This window comes from Fringilla coelebs, assembly GCF_963513975.1.
Source record: "Fringilla coelebs genome assembly, chromosome: 7".
Lineage (NCBI taxonomy): Eukaryota > Metazoa > Chordata > Aves > Passeriformes > Fringillidae > Fringilla > Fringilla coelebs.
In genome coordinates, this window is record NC_140035.1 from 4,778,411 (window position 1) to 4,803,361 (window position 24,951).

Consider the following 24,951-nt stretch of genomic DNA (forward strand, 5'->3'; position numbering starts at 1 on the left):
TTAGCTGCTATTCTTCTGCAGAATATAACAAAATCTCTTCTGGGACGATGCTTCAATGATGATGCATGATATTTTCCGCTTGGCTGACGTTTGATTCAGCTTTTCCTGGCACTCAGTTATCTCAGCACACCACAAGTGATGCTGCAGTGCCATGCTCAGCTTTGCCACCTGTGCTTTGTGCCCACAGCTGATCACACCTCACCTGGGAAGGGGCACAGGCTTTTCTCTTGGCAGCTGTGTTTGGACAGGACTGCTCTGGATTAAGAGAAACATCTTGTTTCTTCTGTAGTAATTCAGTTTTTACTGAATTACTACAGCTTGGGAGCCAAGGCTGGGAGCAGGGGGTGGGTATGGAGGGCCTGGAGTCTCTGGAGGGAGAGGGATTTGCCTCTCTGCTTGTGGGACCCAGAACCTTCTACTTGACCTGCTGGGCACAATCCAGGCTGGCTGTTTGGATCTCCCTCTTTCTGGATGTGAGTGAAGAACACCAGACAATGAGCCCAGGGAATCTGACCACAAGCCAGCAGTGTCTGTTTGGGTACATTACTGCTTCCTTCCCTGATTTTCATCCCCCTAATGGCTCCTCCACCTCCTGAGCTAAACCACTGCTCAGCAGTGATTATCCATAAACACTGCTGTGTTCAGAGAAGCTGCAGTCATTTCCCTTGGCATTGATGAGGCTCAGTGACTGAAGGAAACCCCAAGCACTGGAGATGGTGTTCCTGTCAGAAATTCCTGTGAACTGCCATGAATATTCATGGAAAATCAGAGCAAAGTTTGGCTTGCTCTGCAGCAGCAAAACTGTGAAGATCTGGGGGAAAGTGTTTATTTCTACACAGCCTACCCCAAACTTGGCTCCAGACAGGCACTAAGAGCTGTCACACAGTTGTAGGATGTGGGTTTGCTTTTCCTCCTGTGATAGACAGCCCATGTGCCTTGAGGATGCACAAAGGAGAAGGTTTCATGTAAAAGGTCATTTATACCTCACAAAGGTCATTTATACCTTGTAGTGTTCAGAGTGCCTGAATCAGTCATGGGGACCCCACTGGGAGGTGAGAAGAGTGTCCTAAGGGAGTTTCACAGAATAATTTTCCTGAGTGTGGACTTCTCAAGCTCTGGCTGATCTTGCTTTGCTGTCCTTGCATTTCTGCGAAGACTGGTCAAGTGCTGCTTTTGGGATAATGGACTTTCTTTGTCCAAAGGTGGGCTTTTTGGCTTTAGATTTTTAATAATTTTAGTAGTGTCAACATCTCTTTTTAATTTTTTAATAGTGTCAACATCTCCTTCTTAAGTGCTCTATAGAGAGCCATGAGCAAATATACAAAACTAGGACATTTCTCTCATTAACTGTTTATTCAGCTTGAATTTATCATCTCCTTTCACTGTCCAGCCATTCAGTCTCCTAAAGTCCTGCAGTTCTTCAAGACACCCATCCTCATTGCTGTTCTGGAAATCTCATTTTTCTTGGATCTCATCACCTTGTCTTTCATGTCCTCTTCCAGGAGGCTCGTGGATGTTGTCTCACACAGGTTCCAGCACAGGCTGTGGCTCTGGAACTTGGTGATGCTCCACAGGGAACCAGGATTGATCCACTTGGGTCATCCTTGCTCCATCTCTGTCCTGTATATCTTTCCCGAGTCTGCCTCGTGTTTTCCTCAGTGTCTGTTGGGATTTTCATGTTTTCCTGATTACATTTGTTTTTAATTTCCATATGCTTTCAGATATTTGGAGCCCAAATATTTTTTGAAACTTCATGCTCCATGATATGGGAAATGCTTTCTTTGCAACTGTTTTATTCCTCATTCTGGTGTCCCTGAACTTACAGAACTTTTGATCCAGGATTTGATACAGCCTCAATAAGGTGCTTTCCTAGCATGGTATGGACTTTTATTTAGTGCAGGAAATGGTGCTATCTGATAATTGTCCTTTTCCTGAGAGTTTTTCTGTCCCCTGTAATGCCAAAACTCCTTTAGAGACTTAGGCCTGTACAGAAGCTTCCTTTGATCAGTGTGCTCCTCTTTAGCTCCTTGTCTTTGCTGATTTTTGGCCCTGCACAGCTTTTTTGATGGTTATCAGGGTTAGTGGAAGGATAAGGGTAGGTCATCTCTTCATTCAACCTTTCTGCTCTAGCAAGCACAATCACTGGGACATCCTCCTTTATGGTGTGTACTGCAAATGGATTATCCTTTTTTAATGAATAATATTCATATAATCAGGTCCATTCCTCAATTCTCAATGGTGTTTGCACAGAAGTTAAGATACAATCTGTACAGCTGAAACCCTAAGAGGGCCTTTCTTCTCTGATGGGGTTCTAAACATTATCTGTGAAGGATCTGCCTGCTTTTGCTGCATCTTTTAGGTACAGACTTTTCCATCTGGCTTGGGATTTGTTCTAGTGTTTTGAGTATTGCCACCAGGACATTGTGTTGTGTCACTTTGAGATCCAAGCTCCCATGGCAGAGAGCCTGAATTGGTGGCATTTCCCTCCAAAGCTAGGAGATCTGCACTTAGTCCTTGTTGACACCAGAGCTATTTATTAACTGACTGTTAATTGCTACAAATGGATTTTTTTATTTTCAGAGATGGGATGTTATTATTTTTTGAGCTTTGCACAATTGATCTTGCATTGACATTGGTCAAAACCCCGTGCCTGACTTCTGTTCCTGGCAAAGCTGGCATGATATCTGTTTTTTAGTTACTTTTCAGTAGTGGTGTCCTGGACAGTTACATCTCAGGCTGGGTACAGGAAATAAAAAGCCTTATCTCAATGGTATTTCTCAGTGCAAATTTTTGTTTGCTTTTGTTTTGTTTTGTATTTTTTTCTCCTTGTCTAAACTCCTAGGCTCTGCCTGGATCAGTCTACTGAATGCTCTCTCTGCAAAATGATCAAAAATTATCAATGCTGAATTGTCATTATCCCTTTTCCCTGCTTTATCAATTTCTTAGCTCACCATTTTTGGACTTTAATTCCAGATTTGTTGTTGTCCTAAAGTGGCACATGACTGGATCTTTTTATGTCTTACATCCCAACCCATCCTGGGTAGAAAAGCTCTTGCACCAGGGAGGAAATGCAAGAGCAAGGAAGCAAACTCCCACAGCAGCAGAAGGGTTTTGTAAAGAAATAAGGATTTTTGTGTCAAAGCAGCAGCAACCACGTAAATTTATCTTTATCAGTCAGAATTCTGAGGGGCTCTTTGTCTCTGTCAAATTGAATTATTATGCTGCTTGTAAAACAGTAGCTTTTTGATTTTGTTAACAAGAGTTTTAAGGTAGAATAAAAAAAAATGTGGGGACTATAGAGACGTAATGTGTAGATAACTCAGTTCCTGCTAATGTAAATCACAGTTTTGTAGTGAATATTTTCCAAAAGCACTTCTATCTTCATATACAACAGGAGTGAAGTACAAAACTATATTCACAAGTCATTTATTTTTCCTGAAATGTTGCATTAATTATTGCATATTTTATGGGATTAGACTCACATTTTTCCATAAAACTTTGACATCCACATGCACCACGTTGGCTTCATTTTGTTCCTTACTTGGTAGCCACTGAGCTGTTCTTGGAATTATCCCACGTTTCCTCAGTATTCCCAGGAGCTTTTCTCCTGCCTTTTTTTCCAGTGAGGAGAGATATAGGAGATAAAGAAGAGGCAAACACTTGTCAGCTGCCCATTTCAGTAAAATTGTTTATGGACTTGAGTCTTCAAATGCACTCTTGGAAACTTTCTTAATGGCAATAAAATAAATTATTAATATTTCTGTGTGCTAATTACATATGCATAACTTTTTTTGCTTTCTACTGCTACTCTATTATGGTCTCTATAAATTTCATATCTCTCATGATTTAGCCAGTGGTTGTTTTCTTGAGGGGTAAAATATCTTTGTAAATGCAAGTCACATACATTGCTAACCAAGTTTGCTTCATTTAGACTAATTGACAGCAAATTCACCACACAGATATTTATTTAATAATGCAAATATTTAATTCAGATTTCATAAAAAAACTAAAATACTCCACTGAAGTCAAATGAAGAAGTCAAGAATTCTTGGTTTTGGGCTTTTTTTCTTTTTCATAATGCACTTTGGAGTGTGTCATTTAATGAGTTGTTCTGCCTCCTAAAGATTTTTCCTGAGGCACAGACCAACATTGCAGGAAACTTTAAAAAGTCTTTGTCTTCTTTAAAAGTACTTTTACCTTTATAGGAGCAAAGGGGACATAAAAACTATAAACTCCAAAATATGGTTTGTTTCCATCCAGCATCATAACTGAAACCATGTTTAGATATAAAAAAAGAAGCACTTGAGCAATTGCAGACCAAAGTCCATCCCAAAGAGGGATTTATCAGTAGCTAAAGCCATGAGGGAGCAGTATTTTGTTAGCAATGATCCTGAGCAGGGTTAGGAATTCTCTGTGCTACACAGAGATCTGAGTCTGCAGGGAGGTGACCCACAGGGGATGGCACAGCTGAACCACACATTCCACCTGCTGTAAATCTTGGGGAAGCAGCAGGAAAAGGAAAAAAAAAAAGGAAATAAAGATCAGTTTATGTGTCTTATGCAAGGAAAAGATTCATAGACAAAAATCACAAATATGCAACTCCTGATCAAACTTGCGGCCTCTGGAAATCGCTGTTGGAAACTCAGGTTTTGATCTGATGCTTTGTTCTACTGCAGGGAAAAGGGTAAAAAGAGAGCATGCCTTTCAGGAAGGAATAACAATGAATAACTGCATGAATGCAAGCAAATCTGACAGAGAAGCTGCATATGTGATGAAATTCAAACCAGCTGCTACAGCACCTTAAACTCCTGCCTAATCTGCTTTCTGTACTCACAGCAGCCTGGGTATTTCTGTGCTGGGCTGGAGTCTGTGCAGAGAAACACCAAAAAGTTTGTGTGTTTCAGAATAAATCAAGGGCTCGTTCTTTCCTTGTCACTTTATCAGGAGCCCTTACAAAAAGATGAATTGCATATTTTGCAAAGTTGTGATTATTATTTAGATTGTGATGGACATGACAAATTAAAACCTCCATCTGATTGTGGGGATTTAATATAGGATTGCTTTCTTCAGTTTTTAACTCCTTTGAGTGGCAGAAGCAATGACTGGCTCAATGAATAATATCTCCAGACCTTGGAAATATTTGTTTCGTTGTCAATACCTAAAATTGTGGATTTTTACTAGGAATGAAACAAATTTATTTAGAACTTTCTTGTGACTTCAGCTCTGGAGTAGAACTTGAAATGCTGAAAACATTATGGGTGGTGTCAGCATCATGGAATAAATAAAGTGTAACAACAAAGTTTGTCCTTTTCACTATTTGTCAATCGAGTTCAATATAATAAAATCTTGGTTTTTCTTGCACATTTTTAATAGCTGAGTGAAGCATGTTTCCAAAACTGACAAATTACATGCAACAAATGCTCCATCTGAAGTAGATCACTTTTGCTAGAGGCCAAATCTGATTTTCTTTGTTCTGGAAAAGAAAGTGTTGGAACCATTGTAAGCAGTGAAATGATAAGGACAGGATATGCAAAGGGTCAGTTTGCTTGCATAAAATGGATGCCCTGAGTGTTATCAGCATGTCACTCAGCAGCTGCCACTCTGTGTGCTGGGCCAGGCACCCACTGTGACAATTCTGAGCTGGGGACAAAGTTTGGGTTCTCTGTGCATGTGTAATTCCATAACATTGCTGTCACACTGTGTAAGCAAAAATAATGAGCTGACTGAGGAGTGAGTGGGGATCTGTGCCACAAATGACAGTTCAGGGCATCCTGCTCTTTTTGGTAATTTGGGACTTGTCTTGAGTGTCATTTATTGCTCTTTTACTTAAATGCATTATCACACTTTTTAATTTTGGGGAGTTTTTTCTATTGATATATAAGGAGATAAGTATAATGTGTTATAAAACATTAGTGCCTTTTCCCTGTGCATATACTGAAAATATGTACTTTCCTTTTAAGGCTCTTCAGAGGTGATATTGTTTTGTCACTGGGTCTGTACAACTGGTTGCAGAATTCAGATTTGTTTTAAACAGCCACAACCCCTGCATTACCTTCAGAAACAAACCCAGTGAGAAAAGGCAACTCAAGTAAGATGGAGTAATAGAAAATGTATTTTCTGACAGCCTGTGAATGCATTGTGATCTGTGCTCTGCAGAGCAGGGCTGCTGCAGGCTGCAGGGTCTCAGGAGCACCTGGGGCTGAGCTCCTGCCCCACTCAGTGTCACACCATGGCCTGTGGGATCCCCCAGCACAGAAGTGGGCTCACATCAGGGCAGGCAAAACTTTAATGAGTGATAATTATTGCTAGGAGGAATCCAAGGGGACAGGGAGAGAGTGCAGTGCAGATCTGTGTCTCTCCTCTGCACTTTGCACGGGTTGGGACAATTTGTTTTTACTGCTTACATGAAAGGAGCAGTAATGTAGGAAAAAAGGCAATATGCTGTGTTTTGTCTTTTCCCCTCTAAATGTAGAATATGTCAAGGGAAATACAGGTTGGACATCAGGAAAAAGCTTTTTATTGAAAAAGTGACAAAGTTCTGGAATGGCTGCCTGGGGAGGTGGTGGAGTCCCCATCCCTGGGGGTGTTTAACAAAGCCTGGATGTGGCACTGGGTGCCAGGGCTGAGTTGGGGTGCTGGAGCATGGGTTGTACCCCATGATCTTGGAGGTCTCTTCCAACCTGGTCATTCTGTGAATACAGAGAATAACAGACACTGTGAGGTTTAACACCTGAAATGCTGGGGGATACACAAGTAGTTGGCACAAGGTACCTGGAGCTTCAGGGGTTGTGAGCAGGGATTAGGGGCTCTCATCTTCCTGGGGTGGGCAGTTTTGGGAAGGGCTGGAAGCCTTCTGAAAGCAAAGGTCAGGCTCTGACATATAAGCACATTGAGTTGGAGTCATATTTCTGGAAGCACTGGCTGTGTGAGTGATTTATGAGACTTTTAATGGGATCTATGGTGCCATTCTGGTTTAAGATAATGCTCAGGTAGGCCAATAACAACACTCTTGGGGTGATGAGAGAAATAAATAAACAACAACAAAAGAAGCAGTGGCCCAATGTCTGGTTGAAAATGGATGGAAAAATAATTTATGTATAAATCTAAAGCCATGTTTTATTTTTATTTCTTATATTACTGGAAATAAGTTCACAAGGAATTTTTTATATTATTTTTAAGTGCAGTAACAATGTCAATATTTTAAGTCTGGGCAGTTGTCTGTCTTGTTGGTGAGGTCACATGTAATGAATAACTGTCTTCTCCTCAAAGGTTACTATTCTTATATTGAAAATATGTAATAAAGGGGTGAAAAAAAGAGAAAAGGACAGAGAGGGAGAAAGGGAGGATGAGGTAATGTTTACATGGGATACATTTATTATTATCTGTTGGCAGCATTGGTAGGCAGGAAGGGTTTTTATTGTTTGTTTTTCTCAGATGACTTTTGTAGGTGCTGAGCAGTGGTTTCAGAGTTTTGCAGGAGTGCCAGCCTGCTGATGGCATGGTGTGATGATCCCTCTGCTAGGGGGAAAGGAAAAGATGAAGAAAAAAACTCAATGTCTTTAATAAAAGAAGCATTTTTTTCCTTTCCTTAGCAACCCCAAAAATGAGGCTTTTTATCTAGTAAAGTACATGATAGGGTTTTGTTTCCAAAATACTGTGTGGAGAAATGAGGTGTATGTTTGCAAACATACAGGTCATATATTTTAATATTGGGAATATTTTTAGGTTGTCTAAGTTGTAATTCTCAAGCTGGATTTGAAATGGCCTCTGTATGCAGATTTTAATTATATAAAAAGCAAGTTCTATTTATTTTAGCAATAAAGTTGGGTATTTTTGGTTGGTGGTTTGTTGGGGTTTTTTTTGATTGGTTGGGTTGTCTTTGGGTTTTTTTTTTTGGTTTTTTTGGGGTTTTTTTTGTGGTTTGAAATGAAAACAAAGACTTTTGTGCCCAATGTGAATGGGTCTGTACAACAAAATTAAATACTCTATGGTCAGTATTAGCTTCTGATTAAAACCAAGCGTAGTAATGTCCTTTGGGAATGGTTTACACCAGTGGGTCATGGCATATCCTGCATTTCACATTGGCTAGACCATTTATTGCCAACAGCAACTAGAGTGGGCAGCAGATGAAATCATCCTACAGGATTCAGGCCTGCATGGTGCCTGCAAGAACCTACAGCATATCTGGATCCTGTGAATGAGTGTTCTCTGACAAATGTTGCCTTCTACAAAAAAAGTGCAGAGTGAGTTTCCTTTCCTGGGTTCCCTAACTCATTTGAAAAGAGTTGTCAGGCATTATTCACTTCTCAATTATCCCCCAAAAAGCATTTCTCAAAGCACTGTTGCTTACCTCTGGTATTAAACCATTCAAACTTCCTCTGGAAATCATTTCCCTTAAATACTTTGCATTGTGAAAGCAACTCCATATATTTATTGCCATCTCTTTGCATTGCAATCATCTGCTGATTAGCCTGTCTGCGTGGAAAAAACCGTTTTAAGTGGCTTTATTGTTGTGTGATGATGATTGATGGGGTTCATAACCCATGCAGGGGGCAGTCCTGGGGGGTGGGAGGTGGTTGGAGGAAGGGAATGTCACAGCCTGGAGCAGCCAGGCCGTGTCCCCACAGCAGCTCTCCGAGGCCACGTGCCTGATGGGATGCCTGTTGCAGCTGAATTATGCTTTAATTTTAACAGTGGGTGACTTAACTGCTTTGGAGTAAATAACTGGGTTTGATTTACAGTCTCGCTAGATTTATAAGAAGCTGTTGAATGTGCAGCTGAAAAGAAAAAAAAAATAAGGCTGTTATAGCTATGTACCTCTATAAATCTGTCTTTATTGTTCAGCATGTACATGGGCCACTGGGACCCCATTACAGGTTTGCAATCGCTGGGCAATGTGTTTGAGACTCAGCAATGCAGAAATTAGGAATGTTATGGTTTTCAGCTATTCTTAGTTATTTCTGACATCAGATTGATGTCAGAAAATTCACCCTCTGTAAAAATCTTAGCAGTCAGGATTAAAAGATAGAGCCACTCACAAGGCCCTTATTTAATTGTTTCACACTTTCTCCTTGCTCCTTTAACCCGTTGGCATCACAGCCAGCTCTGTGATGCAGGGCCCAATAACAGAAAGTTCATTCATCTTACTCATTCCAGAAGCCCCATGCATTTCCTGATAGAATCATTCTATAACAAAAGTAAAAGTAATATGCTTAAGAATGCTTAAGAATTTAGGGCCAGATTTTGGTGTAAAATTCCTGAGAAAGGCACAAAGATATCTTGGGCATCATCACATTTCCACTGAGCGCTGTGTCAGGGAATTTGTCAGAGGAGGATGTTGCTGATGATTGTTGTTGTCATCACTGTTGTCAATATTGGGTTTTGGGATCCCCAGTGGAAGAAGGACGTTTATTAAAGCCACACTTTCACATTTCTCTCTCAGTACCTGCTGAATATTCCACCTCAGCCAATGCAGAATTATGGAATCACAGTTTGGTTTGGGTTGAAAGAGAGCTCTAAGATCATCTCATTCCCCTGACAAGGGCAGGGACACCTTCCACTGTCCCAGGCTGGTCCAAGCCCCATCCAGCCTGGCCTTGGACACTTCCAGGGATCCAGGAGCAGCCACAACCTGTTCCAGCTCCTCACCAAATGCCCAGAATTTTTCTTTTCTGCACCTGCTGGGAAGCTGAATCCCTGAATCTCAGAGTGTCTGAATCGACCACATCTCTGAGAGACTTTGTGTCTTTCTGAGCCATCAGGATGCTTTCATTAAGTATTCATAATATTTAGATTATTCTTATATTTTTGAAAATTCTTTAACTTGGAGAAAATGCTATTGTCTCAGTGTTCACAGTTACAGGTTTTTACAGCAGTATCTTATGCTCCAGGGTTGAAAGAAAGCCAACAATATTTTTGTCAGTAACCACATTGATTGAAATTGAAATGCTTTTACTCCACAAAGAAAAGGAAAAGCTTTCTCTTCTTTTGAGGAACTTGAAGTCTAGATGCTTTAAAGTGCTTATTTAAATTTATTATATTTTAGGTTCTTCATTGTGCTTCTCACAAAGATTATCTCCGAAGGCTGATTCAATTCAGAGGAATCAGATATTTGAGGATGAGTAATTTGAAAAAGATGGATGGATATTTTTCACTTGATTTTTCACTTTTCAACTTATGTAATAATCACTCTGGACATGGCTGTTAAAAGTTGAGACACCAGTGTGTCTGACTTATTGAATGATGGCATCTTCAATAAAAATCATATTTTTTAAGTGGCATTGCAGACAGAATTCCAGCTTCACGTTCCCAAGGCACAGTGTCAGTACAAGGCTGTCTGGGCTGCTAATTAGGAGCATTAATGTCAAAAGAGTGGCACAGCAAAGGCAGTGATGCTGCAGGGTTTCACAGCTTGTCATTTATGTGATCCAACACTTCTTACCTGCTCTCACCATCACTGGCTATTGGAGGAAAAAAAAGAAGACTTGATGCTCCTTGTCTTGTTCCAAACTTGGCTTTTTACTCAGAGGAGGCTAAAAGTATTCCCAAGTGGTTTTCTGCTGGTCTTTGCAATAAATTTTGTTTGTTCCCTGATAAATACATAATTTTATCTCTTTTTTTCTTTCTAACTGGATAATAAATTAAACTAAGTCTGGCCATGCCAGTTTGAACATTGCAATCAGGAGATATAGGGGTTATAGAAGAAAAATTAGTAATTTAAAACAATCAAAATAATTCTTCCTTTATAATCAATTTTTGAAAAGAACCAAACCAAACCAATAAAAAACAAAAAAACCAAAACAAACTCAAAAAAAGAGGAAAAAACAAACAAAAACACACAAAAACTTAAAAAACTTCCCAGAATTTCCATGTGAAAAACAACGATTGTTTTAAGCACTTTCAAATATATGTTTTAAAATATATATCAATATGGGGAAAATCTAAATATTAACTCAATACTGATTTATATATGCATATATGAGGGAGTTTTCATGTCAGGAATGTCCAGACTAAGGAAAAATTGACTATACAAGGCAGTAGAAGCTAAGTTCTTTCCCTTAAAATAGTGAGAAATGGTCCATCTCTTTCATCATTGACTAGAAACATATGGAGAGTTCAGGGAATATTTCAAATTTTAATTACATTTCATTCAAAATCATTCCCCAGTTCACTCAGAAGTTTTTCAAAAATAGTCCAACAACTCCAGAATTCCACTGAGTAGTTTGCTCAGATCAGTTCTTACATTAAAAACAAAGAATGTTTATACTGAAGCTTTTAACAGGAAAAATCTTGATAGTTTTTGTTTCCATATCTGGGGAAAATGAAATCTGTGAATATAATACTGATTTTAATAGATGGTGCATGAGCAGAATCCTTGATTACAGCAGTAACAGAAATACAAGAATATGTCACTGCTTTTGCCTCTCTTCTGCTGAAGATCTGAAGTCTTGTACTAATCTTGATTTGAAATGGAAATAAATGTAATAATTCATGCAAGATATATGTTGGAAAATCAAAGTAAAAGAAGAGAGCCATTCTATTTTTCTCTGATTTCCATAAACTATGGATTGGCCATAAGACATATATTTCCAGAACCCTTTGAAGATTTAGCCACCCTTATATGAAATTATTATTTTCTCTAAAGGTCTAATGATGTCTGTGTGTTTAAAAGACATAGGAAAAGTTCACTCCCAGACACATTTTTGCTGTGCCCACAGTCCACATAATGTCATTAAGTAAAGCAGAATTTAACCTATATGCTGTCTTAACTATTCTTTATGAAGTCCTTAAGAGGAAATCCTAGTTTTTAGAAAGTAATAAAGGAAAGATGATCACATTTGGCAGAAATGCTCCAAGGAAACTGTTATTAATATAGGAAAAACCCTCAGAACTATATAGAAGATTGCTCTGAATAAATATGTGTGTTTTCAAGGGGAAACATTTCTTTTTAGAGACTTCTGAAACCGTGCGAATGAAAGAAAAAAAGATTAATTACTTTAAAGATGTGAGTGGACCAGACATCTTCACATAGTGGGGTTTAAATATGAATCCAGAAATAGGCATGAAATGAATGCAGGCGCTTCTTGAGTACAAAAAGTTCTATGTATATTTTCTAAGTCCCCAGTTCAACCAGAGCCCTTCCTCAGTGGTTTGCAGTGGGTGCAGCTGGTGTGATAGCTGGGGAGCCATTCCCAGCAGCTTCATGCAGAGAGATAAAAAGGGATTCACACAACCCATCCTCTGCCAGATGAGGGGATTTCTCATGTAGAATTTAATTTTTGGGGGGAGTGGGACAATTCTTTACAAACTTCTCTGGTGAGAAGGTGGATGTGTCCAACGCGGGGGGCAGGAACAGAGAGCAAGCCCAGAGCAGATCAATGGTGCCCCCAACACAGAAATGCCAAATGGGCTCAGTGCCCACATGAATTGCTGAGGACAGTGATGGGCTGGTTTGGAGGGAAGTGTTCTTTGCATAGGAGGACTGAAGCACAGACAAATGACACTTTAATTAAAGTTGAAAAATGGTGTGTTTATTACAGTGCCAGGCACAAGTGGAACAATTTCCAAAAGCACGTGCAAAGAATCACAGGCTGTGGCTCTCTATTGATCTAAAAAAGTCTTACATATTCATATAATTCCCAAAACACCTAATACATATTCATTACCCAACCCCACCTACCCTTGTTTAGCATTAAAATGTATTTAAATGAGCCCAAAGTTCCTTCACACTTGTGCAGTCCCTCACCTCCAATAGGTGGATGGGTTCTGAAATGGGTCAGGGGTTCTGAAATGGGTCATGGGCTGTGAAATGCATTCTGAAATGGTTAAGTGACCTTTCCTGTTGCCTTGTTGGCAGGCTTTGAACCCCTTCTATAGCCCAAGTTTCAGGGCCCAGGTGCAGGCCATGGTCCTCTTCTTTTTCACAATTAGATGCACATCCTATCCTGCTTCTTTAAACACATTAAATACATGATTTATATCTCAGCCTTTACTATTCCATCTGCTAAGAATTAACTATCCCTTACTATTTCTTCTTGCTATACTCTTAGTTGTTTCTCTCCCCTCCCTAACTAAATCTAGCCAAACTTTTAACTCTTTCAGTTTCTTTAAACCCTCTATTCAGGACATGTCTGGCAGTCTGTTCTTGTGAAGAAAATTACTGTGAATTAATCTGGAAACTCTGTGATAAAAGTGATGAAACATGAGATGCTCTGGAAAGATCAGCTTTACAAGGAATGCAGTTTGAATTAGCCTAAACCTCTCCAACAGCCCATGCTGCTGGGAGCTCCATGCCCTTCCCAAACCCTGCTGGGCAGGAAACTTGCATAAATAAATGTTCACAGCTACTAATGCTGTTTAACACAATGTTTATGGTGTGGTATTGCTTTGGGATTTCTCACTTTTCCTGGAATGTTTCAGTTTTAACTGCCTAATGCAAATGGTTATCCCTAATACAACCTTGAACAAATTATTCTTGGTTTTCACAAAAAAAAAAACCCCAAGTGGTTTGGTGCAATTTCTTGTGACATGTTACCAAAAACCTAAGGAAAGAACAGAGCAAACATTTTATAACTGTAAGTATTGCTCTGTTAGCAAATCCAATAACCTGTGTGTGACGTGCCTTTCACATATATATATATCACTTTTATCTCATAATAGGTACATTTTTCACACAATAAGAAAAACTCCTCCAACAGGCTGCTACTTAACCTTGTTCTTTTTCATCCACTTGCCAGTGTACAGCAATCTTCTAGAGCTCTCATTGCAGGAATTTAATTACTAGTTTTATTTCTACAAATGTTTGAAATTGGATCCCTTTTGTACCTTTTGTCCCATTTAAACAATATTTTCTGAAATGCTTCTGTTACACAGAAGCTTATCTGCAATTTTCAAAAGTCTCCCTGAATCAGTAAACCATAAATTTTTTTCATTCCACAAATCCAACTTTAGAAAATGGTAAGCAGGCACACTGAAAATGCTTTAACTATTACTGATTTCCACAGGCACAGAGTTTTCTTCTGGCATTTTTAAAAGCATGTCATATATTTTGTTTGGAAAAAGAGAGGAGAAAAAAAAATTGGTTTCTTCCTATTGTCTGAAATATATCAGTGCTCACATATCTCACAGTGCATCAGACATTGGCTTTCTCTGGAGTTTGGATATTGGGCTAAATGGAGCATTTCTCTATTCTGGCTCAGCAGATCTTGGTAATAGGACTTATCAGGCACAATATTCCCTTTGAATTAAAAGGGAAATGAGTAGTGGAAGGGCAGGAATGGGAGAGACAGAAGACAGCAGTGAAGTGTGTAATGGGGTGGCTGAGGTGGGATACAGTTGGTGTTCCTGGTGTTTCACTGAGTAAATCTTATTTAAGTTACCTGCACTTTGAAGGACAATAAGTGAACTTCCATGTCTGTTTTAAGTACAAGGCTCATAAGCCCTGAGTTATCATCAAAAACTCAATGAATACAATTTTTGTTCAATCAAATTTACTTACTACTCTCCAGTGCAGTGTGGATGTGATGGAAGCAATTTTTTTTTTTCTTTTTTGGACTGTTGAAAGCAAACCTAAAAATCCCCCAGCTGAAGAATTATAAATATACAGAAAACTAAAAGTAAAAAAAAAAAAACAAAACCAAACAGTTTTTCTGTGTAATGATATTTTATCACTTCTGGCTTCTTCTATCATGACAGAATCTCAGCTTATGTTAGCACTGTTTTGAAAGCAGTGTAATACAATAAGCATATTTGAATTTTTTAATTAAAATATCATTGATATTGATCATTGAAAACATTTAACAGGATATATTTTTCTATTAATTGCAGTATTTGTTATTAAAGAATAACTAATTCTGTCCTACAGAGTGGAATCAATACAATACTGTCAATAAGAAGAGGAGGAAAAGAAATCTTAGCTAAATGAAATTTATAAAGTTATGTTCTTTGCACTTCTCTGTACTTTTGCTTACTCTACGGTAGTGCAATGGAAGGTCAGCTGATTTATAAGAAAAATGGAGGATTTATAAGGCATTTACAGAGGGTGGTTCCAGGATCCCACAAAGAAAAGAAAGGAGGGAACATCTGTGTTAGGGTGCTGTGGAGCTGCCAGAGTCCTGAGAAGGAAAACTTGGTTGTTTGTGAATGTCTCTATATAACCACAGAAAAATTTACCTCAATGCTACTTGTGGCAACTATCAGAAATGTAGCAGCATCCAGATACCCCAGAACTACAAGAAAAAAGTGTTTTAAATGAAAATGAACGAACAGATAACGTGGTTTTAGACGTGCATATCACATTTTATTTATTTCTGGTCACTTTTAGTCCTCTTCAAATATAACCAACAAATTTCTTTAAGCTTTACCAATGGGGTCTGGCAGACATCCTGGAACACTAAATCCAGAATCTGGGTGACTTCAGAGCTGCCTTCCCCAGCAAGCAGGCACCACCAGTGTTCCAGCTGTTTCACAGGTGCACTGTCATTCAGTGCTGCTGCTTCTGAGGAGACCACAAAAAAATCACAATGACAGACTGGAAAATATTTAACAGAGCTCAAAACCACTGTGGTATCTTTCAAACCACCGTGGTTGCACTTGGATGTCTGTACTTAACAAGGGAAAAATTCTCCCCAACCTGTATTTGTGTATTGAGGATTGGATTCCTTATTAGAAACCCTGTAATAGATGCAAAGCAGCTGGAGATCTTTAAGTGAGTGGAGCATCTGCTGGCAGAGCAGCCAGCACTGGCTTACTTGGATTGAAACTGCACTCCTGAGCTCCTTTTTCTTTCTTTTTTTTTTTTTTTTGGCAGATGTGCAGCAAATAGCAATGGACTGGATCACGGGGAATTTTTACTTTGTGGATCACGTCAGTGACAGGATCTTTGTCTGCAGCCAGAATGGCTCAGTGTGTGTGACCCTCATCGAGCTGGACCTGAGCAACCCCAAGGCCATAGCTGTTGATCCAACATCAGGGTAAGGCTCTTTCTCTGCACTGGGGTTTATTTCACATGAGTCTGTGACTGCACATCATGTATCTGTTCCATGCAGGTGTTTTAATAACTATTTTTCCTTTGCTGTGTTGAGTTTCTTGCATAGTTGCTGTACTAAAGCAGTAATGTGTAATGAACTTGGAGCAAATAGTTAACTGTGTTAATTGCAATGATTATTGCAGCATGTGCCTTGTGACTTCTCAAAATGGAATCAAAACTGAGAAAGCAATTTAATCCCTACTTGTCACAACATTTGCTTTTCTGTTTGCTTTTCTATAAGTTGTGCTTCTAGCTCAACTATGTGGGAAAGGAATTTTTGAAGGATTTTTATGCTCTATCCCCTCATTTACAGGAATATGAGTTTGCTGAGCTTATTTACACAAAAAAAAAGTGGAAGAATTTTTACTGTGCTTTAGAGGGTCAGCTCTAATGGTAAAATTACCATTTTCTGTTCCACAGATAACTACATTCAGTGCCAGTTGGGAATGAAACCTTGCTTAAAATACAGAGTACTAAATGTCCTCCAATTTATAACATCCACCAGCTGGGAAAAGTTTTTAAGCAATAATGATGTAAAAGCATTGCTTAATAGGAGTAGGAATAGGATCAAATTAATTTATAACTAAATTTTGGTAATGGTTTTGAGCAAGGATTTTACCTTGTTTTTATTAGTCAGTAAATACTTCAGACCAAAATCCCTGATGGAATATGTCCTAAACTGCCATAAGCCCCTTCTCAACAAATACAAAAATATTTACAGTAGAACAGCTTGTCATCCATATGTGGACTTTTGTCAGTCTTTATTTAAAGCCTGAACGAATATTAAGAAGCATTATCACAATGACTTCAATTCTGACAGGAACAGCTTGCATGTAAAGTTTACAAAGAAGTTTGATAATGTGATCTTGGGTATAGCTGTATTTCTCTCTGCAGCAGATGGTAAGCTTGACTTGATCTGACTGCAGAGTTGTTTAAAAAGAAAAATAAAAATTCATGTAGAAATTGATTTTCTGCAAGTTCTGATCTGAAGGAACTCGAAGCTTTCAAAATTGCTGACAGCAGCCTTTTTTTCTATGCCTTTACTTGTATATTCTTTGCTGGATTTACTGGATGAATCCAAAGCTTGTCATTAGCTAATCTTAACTGTCAGGGATGTAGGAATTGTGCCCAAGCCTTTGGTTTTGTGAGGAGGGACAGAAAAATGAAAGATTTCAATTGTTACCTGCTGGCTACAAACCATTGCTGCTCAGAGCCACGTGCAAGGTGAGGAGTGGGGAGAGGGAAGTGCTGGCCTGTGGGAAAGGCCACAAGTGACCCTGCTATTTTACACTGTTTCTTATTCTTATTAGGCAATCTCCATTTATTTTGTGGTGAAAATACAGTGTGGACAATTTTATCAGCATGCATGTTTTGCAGCAGTTATTTCATTACTGTTTTTTTGGCATTTTTATTAATTATCTGATGTGTGTTGTTCTGTTAATTGGATACCTAACATACATTTTAACTGCTAAACCCCAGTTAATATATTAATTTTTTTTATTTTTGACTGGGTTTTGATCCAGAATACAAACAGATCATGAAAAAGCATTCTGGCTATTTAAAAGAAAAAATCTCCTGATCCTTTATTTTGTCTTTTGTTTTCTGTCCTTCTTTTAACCCTTTCATGCTGATTGTAGTCGCAGCTTATTTTGGTGTCAGATTTTTAGGGTGGTACTGCTCTCTTGATAACTTAATGGGTTTATTTTATTTTAAAAAATCACAAAACTATCCATACTAAAACCTATATTGCAAGTTGAGCTCTGAATGAGTTGCTGCTCACACAGAGGGGACCATTTCCAATGCTAAGAAATTCAGAGTGTGATCCCAAGCCTTTATGTCTGTGATAAACTTCCTGTAGTAGCACAGGGTCAAGCCCTGCTATTCTTGCATGTTCACATCCCTGTGTTAGGAGTTTGGTTATGTCATGAACCAGAAATTCTGATTTTATCCATAAAACAACCAAGGCAGGGTGGAAAATGTGCTCATTCCAAATGGTTCCCCTCGCTGCACTCAGGAATATCTTTTCTGAGTGTGGTTAATTTTACTTCTGTGTGCCTGCAAGTTCTGTATGATGTTTAGTGGTGATGGTTTGATAAATTCTCCTGTGAGCTTACAATGGAACTTGAGCTACTGAGCCTCTTTCATATCACACAGTGAGTGAAAGAACTTTTCATAAAAGTTTATTCTCATAAAACTGAATTTGAAATTGAGGGGAAAAACAGATTTTGTTATTCATACAGCTCTTGAAGAGCCACGTTTGTTATGTTTCTCTTCCAAGCACGTTACTTTGGCAGGATTTCAGCACTTTATCAATCTGAACTGTGTCTGATGTTTTGGGTATTCCAGACTTGATCTAATGCACAACCACCAGAAAAATACCTGCTCCCCCAGTGAGCTGGTAAATCACCCAGTTAGGGGTTTTGCAGTGCTGGTACTCCTCTGTTACATCAACTAATTGTCAATTAAAGGTAGCACAGTGTCAGTATCAGACCTGTGGTAAGGAGAGCATTTCCAGGGGAGGAGAATGTGCCTCCACTCATCCCTGGGAGCACTTCAGAGCCCAGACACAGCAGTGAACCATGGGCTGGAGGAAAAGCTGGGACGAGGAGAGTAGGAAATAAAGTGGCAATTGGTAACAGAGAGGGAGAATAAATTGTTTTACAATAATACATTATCTATCAAATGCCTTTGAACGAAGATGTTTGCCTCCATGTGTCTGCAGTTGATAGCTTTGATAAATTTTAATATGGGACTTCTTTTCTTCAGTGGACAAGGAACAGAAGCAATTACTTTTGCTGGTCCATGAAATTGGTGTAAAATTGATGATGGTGCTGCTGACTGTCAACATGAAACAAATACAAGCTGGGTTAGAATGGGTTTAGCTGAGATCCTCAGTTCAGGCCTGCTGTACTCATGGGGAATGGTTTTTCAAAGTATTCCAGCCAGTATTCCATTGGCATATTCATGAGACTGATCACCAGACACTGATGATGGGGAAGGTAACACATTTAAAACTCACAAGAGGATAGATCAGATTTAGGTTCTCTCTCAGCTCTGCCACAACCAGCTAAATGGCTCTACACAGAGCATTCTATTTTTTTATGGCTCTGCATCTCTTTGTATTTAAGAAGAAGCATGCAATGCCCATTGTTCAAGCTATGTGATATTTGAATTCATTCAGGAGCATTAGGAATTAATATTGTGGAATGTTAACTATGCACATCTTCATATTTATTCTGTAAATATGTCTACTTAATTGCCTCCAGTGTTCAAGGCAAATTGTTGCCTTCCACCGTACCACAATGGCCATGGAGGATGTACTGCTTCATTTTACAGAGCAAAAATGCCTTGGAGCAGGGGGATGTGCTGCAGTTCCCTCCCAACACTTCAGTCCTGGTCATACTGCTCAGACATCTGATATATATGGAATAATAAAATTTCTCTTCATACCCATTGTCTGATTTCTTTGGGAATGCCAGAAAATGGGGAAAGGACAGGAAGAGCAGATGAGGCTGCAGCCTTGGGGCTACTCCAGGTTCCAGAAATGTGCAGCTTGTACCACTGGCTGTGATGCTCCTTTGGGATGCCAGCCACAACTTTCTACTTCATTTCCCAGGCTTATGGAAAAAAGATGAACTTTGAGGAGGTGGGGTTTGAAATGTGGATGGCATTGATGGAGCATCCACTGACAAAACTGTTCAAACATAAGGAGATGTGGGACTAGAGGTTGCACAGAGTGACATTGCAAAGAGGATGTGCAGAGCAAGGCTGGAGCATGGAAGGATGTGTGGAGCAGAATGAGGAGCAGTAATGGAGTAAGGAAATGGATTAGACACCACCTCCACAGAATCATCACAGAATTCCAGAAGAGTTTGGGTTGGAAAGGGCCTTAAAACTCAGCCAGTTCTACCCCCTGTCATGGCAGTGACACCTTTGCTATCCCACAGGGTTACTCCAAGCCCTGTCCATTCTGGCCTGGGACACTTCCAGGGATGGGGCAGCCACAGCTGCTGTGGGCACCCTGTGCCAGGGCCCCACCTCCCATCCCACAGGGATGAATCTCTTCCCAGTATCCCATCTGACCCTGCCCTCCTTCAGTGGGAAGCCATTCCCCCTTGTCCTCTCCCTCCATCCCAAGTCTCTCTCCAGCTCTCCTGGAGCCATTTAGGCTCTGGAAGGGGCTCTGAGGTCTCTCTGGGGGCTCTGAAGACCCCCAGCTCTCCCAGCCTGGCTCCAGAGCAGGGGGGCTCCAGCCCTGGGAGCATCTCTGTGGCCTCCAGGAGTTCCTCCAGCAGCTCCAGCTCCTTCCAGCACTGAGGATCCCAGGGCTGGAGGCAGCTCTGCACGTGGGGTCTCACCTTGACCTCTCCACTCTGCTTGTGACCAGCCAGGACCTGTGTGGCTTTCTGGGCTGCCAGGACACACTGGAGGGCAATAAAAGAGATGCTGGACTGGGGGGAGAACATCGAGGGGGAAGAGAAGAACCAGAGGGGATGAACAATTGAGTCATTGCTGGAGTCATTCAAACTTGTGACTGCCATTTAAAAGTTGTATTGGGAACAAAGGGGAGAAAAGACTTCTAAAGAGATTTGTGAAAGGAGCAAGCTCACATTTTAATACTGCAACAGTGTGTGTCATGTAAATATTTGAATAAATCTTTTAATCGGCTTTTCTTTCTGCTATGGTGTAGAAATACAAAAAAACCCACAGGCTCCACTTATTTCTTCCACACAGCATTTGTGAATGCATTCAGAAAGAGATTGTGTTATGATGATTGAAGAACAACAGCTATTAATGTGTTATGGTGTTATGTACCATTTCTTGGCAATGTTAGTGAGTCAGGAAAAAACAAACAAATCCACAACAGCAAAAAAAAAAAAAAAAAATACTCTGTAATAGCAATCATTTGATACCTCTGGGATTAACAAAGGGGAACAGGGAAACAAGTGAAGAATTAACAGCTGAAGTTGTCTACTTCATCATTTCAGAAATTTATTCCAAGGAAAAAATATAAAAATATTATTCTGGGAACTTCCTCGCAGATTCTGAAGATGCTAAGCACAGATTTCATCTGTGGCTCAAATCAAAGCCCCAGTATGAAAATAATAATGATAATTAAAAATACACAATGTCATTGTGTAAAACACAATAGGGAAATTTGCCTCAGTCTAAAATTTCAGAAGACAGCAGGAAGCAAGGGGGTAAGAAGATATTTTGAAATTCAGCCTTCTGTATAAGAACAGAGTTGAACAGCAGCTTTAAGATACCACATTTGAAGGATCTGGGAGGAGAATAATAAGAAATATTTAATCTTACCTTTTAATTTTTTTTTTCTTTTGGATTTACTTTTGAATTTGTGCTACCTCTCAAATCTGGTAGAGCTAAGAGGAGGAAACTGGGGGCTGGTCATGCCCCTGTTGTGACCAGGGTGTTTAGATGCTGTTGCAAATGTTTTTTCTCAAGCTGTGTGTGACCATCCTTGCGGGATGTTTGCTTTTCTTGGTCAGGTCAAAATGCAATGCAAGGTCCACCAAGCACTTTTCACTAAAAATTGAAGGGAATGGAAAATATTCATCATTTTTCATTGAATGAAAAGTTTTCCTTATTAGAGAGCCATGGTCAGGAGATGGTGCCTGGGGTTTGAAAAAGCCATCCCAGAGGATGGAAAACAGACCTTAGTGAGCCAAAGAGATGGAAGGTATAAATAGAAAGGGTTTTGGGCTGACAACTCAACCTGTTTGGCACCATGGGCAGACATGTAACCAGTAAGAGCTGTCCTGCTTGGTGGGGTTTTGGACAGAAGATGGTGCAGGTCTCTGATGGGACAGAACCCGAGGCCAGCCCTGAAATTTTGCATTAATAAATCCACAACAGCCAGCAAAGAGCAAACCAGCTGCTGAGGGGTGGACCCTTTCTGAAACAAATTTATTGACAGTCATTTGGTTTTTCTTCTCTTTCTGTACCTATGTATTTAAAAAAAAAATCAAACAAATGCAATTTGTATTAGACACAATGAATAGAGTTTGCATTCAACTCATATTTGCCTGGAGGTATCAGTGAGGAGCTGAATTGTTTTGCAGGGAGGAAGAGTAGAAATTCAAAAAGGAAGGGAGGTTAAACCATACTTTTTTTTTTCTCTATTTCCTTCATTGTTATTTAGATAAGAGAGTAGTTCAGGATAAAAATAAAACATCTGCACTTATTGTCTGCTGCCTGTTTTATTCTCTTTTTACTCTCTTGCCTTTGAGCTTTTATAGCAGCCATTGGGCTTAGGAGAGACTCAGTCTTAAAACTTTGGGGTTTTTTTTCCCTATCAGATTAGTCACCATTTTCTGCTGATCAAAGAGGATAGTTATAATCATTATAGCTCACTTTTAAACAGCCAAATCATTAGTGGTTTAATAACATGCCGTTATTAAAAGAGCTCAGCTCCTTCTCTTGTCACAAAGATTTTCAAAGAGCTGTAAGATACATATAAGACTCACTCACTTCAAAAAACTTAAAAATGGCCTGAAAAGGAATCTTAAAAAAAAATGAAAAAAAAAAACAACAAAAAAACAAGCAAACAAAAAAAAAAACCCCTCAAACCAAAAAACACTAAAAACTTTGTAGTAACTAATCATAACTAATCATAATATGAAAGTCTTCATTAAGAATTCATATTTTGTTGCTCATCCTCCCCCTCTACAACCTCTTTCAGGCAGTGAACAGTTGGAGAAAGTGTAATAGAGGAGCCAAAATAAGATGAGAGAAGAAAAGATACTTAATCAGACAAAAAAAAAAAATCCCAAAAACATGCTTTTTAAAATTATTTCCACTTCTTTTTTTTATCCCTTTAGCTCAAATGCTTGCTAGAAAATTATGAAAAAAAGATTTTTTTGCCTGATCTCAGGTTTTACAAAACTGCTTCCAGTTTCATGCTATTCCATCTTTTAATTGTTGTAACTAAACTGAGACAGAAAACTCTTTCACCTTTGCATTTCCCCCTGGATATTTTCTCCCTTGAAACTTTAATTCCAGTGCAGCAGCACCAGTCTGCTCACTGGGAAACCCTTTGGCTGCTGCTCTTGGTAAGAGAAAGAAGCAAGAGATATTGTCACATGTTGAAGACAGGTTTTGATATGAATTAGAGCACTGCATGAGTGGAAGAGCAGAATAACATGTCCATTTCTGAGACTTCCTTCACAAAAAATAAAACCCAAAGAAACCCCCAAATTCTAATCCATAGATCTAAGGTAATTCCAAGAAAAGAAGAACATTTTGAGCAGAAGCTTAATTAGTGAAGAACTGGTGTCCTTCCCAAAATAAGGGGATACAATGATTCTGCATTCATGTGCAAACAGAAGATAGGAGAAATTATAGTTCTTTTTATCAGAAAACTAAAAAATAAATAAAATTTGATTTATGAACATGGAAAAATATGAGCTTGTATGAAAAAGCCAGCTAATTCAGTTGAAAAGGACTCAGAGTAGCTGACAAATCTAAAGGGATTAAGATACCAAGCATGTGACCTAACTGCATTAAAAAGGAACTCATTCACAATGTCAGGTGTTTGGTGTGGATTGAAGTGACAAATATAATCAAAATAATAAAAATTGAATAGGCTTGAACAGGTTTTGTACATGCAGATTCTTAATCATAATTCTTTGCTATTGTGCATACTTTTCATTACTCAAACATTGCTGAAAATAAAGATGGATAGGTATAATTAATATCTTCTTATATACCCTGAAGGAGGGCTGTATTGGGTGCCCAATCCAAGCTGCATTCAGAGAAAAAAAAAAAGCACTGATAGCAGTGACAAAGGATGTATTTTTTGATAATAATCCTATGTGAAAGAGCTGGCAAGGTGAACATTGGCAATGTTATTAGAATAGTTCAGAACTGATGTTCTGAGACTTGGTGTTATAACAATACTGCCTGGAGAATGAAAAGCTAACTAGAGTGCTACTGCTGAAGCATGAACTGAAGTGAGCCTTTTTTCTTATGCAGCATGTGCCCAGTAATGGATTTCATATATTGCTACTAACAGGAACAACATTTGAGTAGTGTCAGCAAGTATGGAAAAAAAAATCAGTGGGAATACAGAAACATTTGTGAAATTACAAGATAGTTGTGTTTGTAAAAAGCAAAAATTAAAAACCACAAAAAATAGCTTGTAAGTCAGTAAAACTTTTCTTTATTTCTCCCAAGTCTGGTGCAGAGGAGCACGAAGGCAGTGTGGTGTCTCTGTCAGGGGCTCAGGTTCTCCTGAGCTGTCAAACCTCAGCATCTTCATTACCCAAACCAGCTCTGCCTTCTGCTTTTGGGCCCTGACCATCAGAAGTGGCTCAGCAAACCAGGCTGGGCACAGGAACAGCACCAATGAAACTGAGCTGCACTGCCTGGGGCATCCTCAGCTGATCCAACACATCCTCCCTCCCACACCTCCCTGTGAGATTGCAGTCCTTACTCTGTCTGCTGCCTCTCCTCACACCCCTCAGCTTGCTCAAAATGCTCTTCTTGTACTGAAATTACCATAGACCTATGAATTAGAAAATTTTATATATATATATATATATATATATATATATATATATATATATATAAAATAACTGAGATGTCCAGGCAAAAGCTACATGCTTTAAGTCACCCTATCGGTGATTTTCTTCAAGTTGAAAGCAATTAAGCTGGAAAGAATTGAGGCCACTTTGTTTCTGAATGAGAATATAAATGGGAGTTTAAGGCTCCATAATGCATGGACATAATGTTCATGTCCATTTGAAGTCTCCTTTTTTTTTTTTTAAATTTTATTACCTGATTATCTTATTATCTAACCAGCTTCTGTAAGGTCATTTATGTTGAAGGCAGGCTCTGATATAGAGCACTGCAAGAGTGGGAGAACAGAATTAAAAATATAGCTGCTAAGGACCTTTTTTTTTTTT

General features: G+C 39.1%; 1 protein-coding gene across 1 annotated transcript in view; it reads left to right on the forward strand.

Moving 5' to 3' along the window:
* Positions 1–24,951, forward strand: part of LRP1B (LDL receptor related protein 1B) — a gene marked incomplete at both ends in the record, with an annotated part of 618,484 nt that overhangs the window by 341,494 nt on the left and 252,039 nt on the right. The window contains one exon of the mRNA XM_084209463.1: positions 15,809–15,971. Coding sequence (XP_084065589.1) covers positions 15,809–15,971 — 163 coding nt within the window. The remainder of the gene's footprint in view (positions 1–15,808; positions 15,972–24,951) is intronic.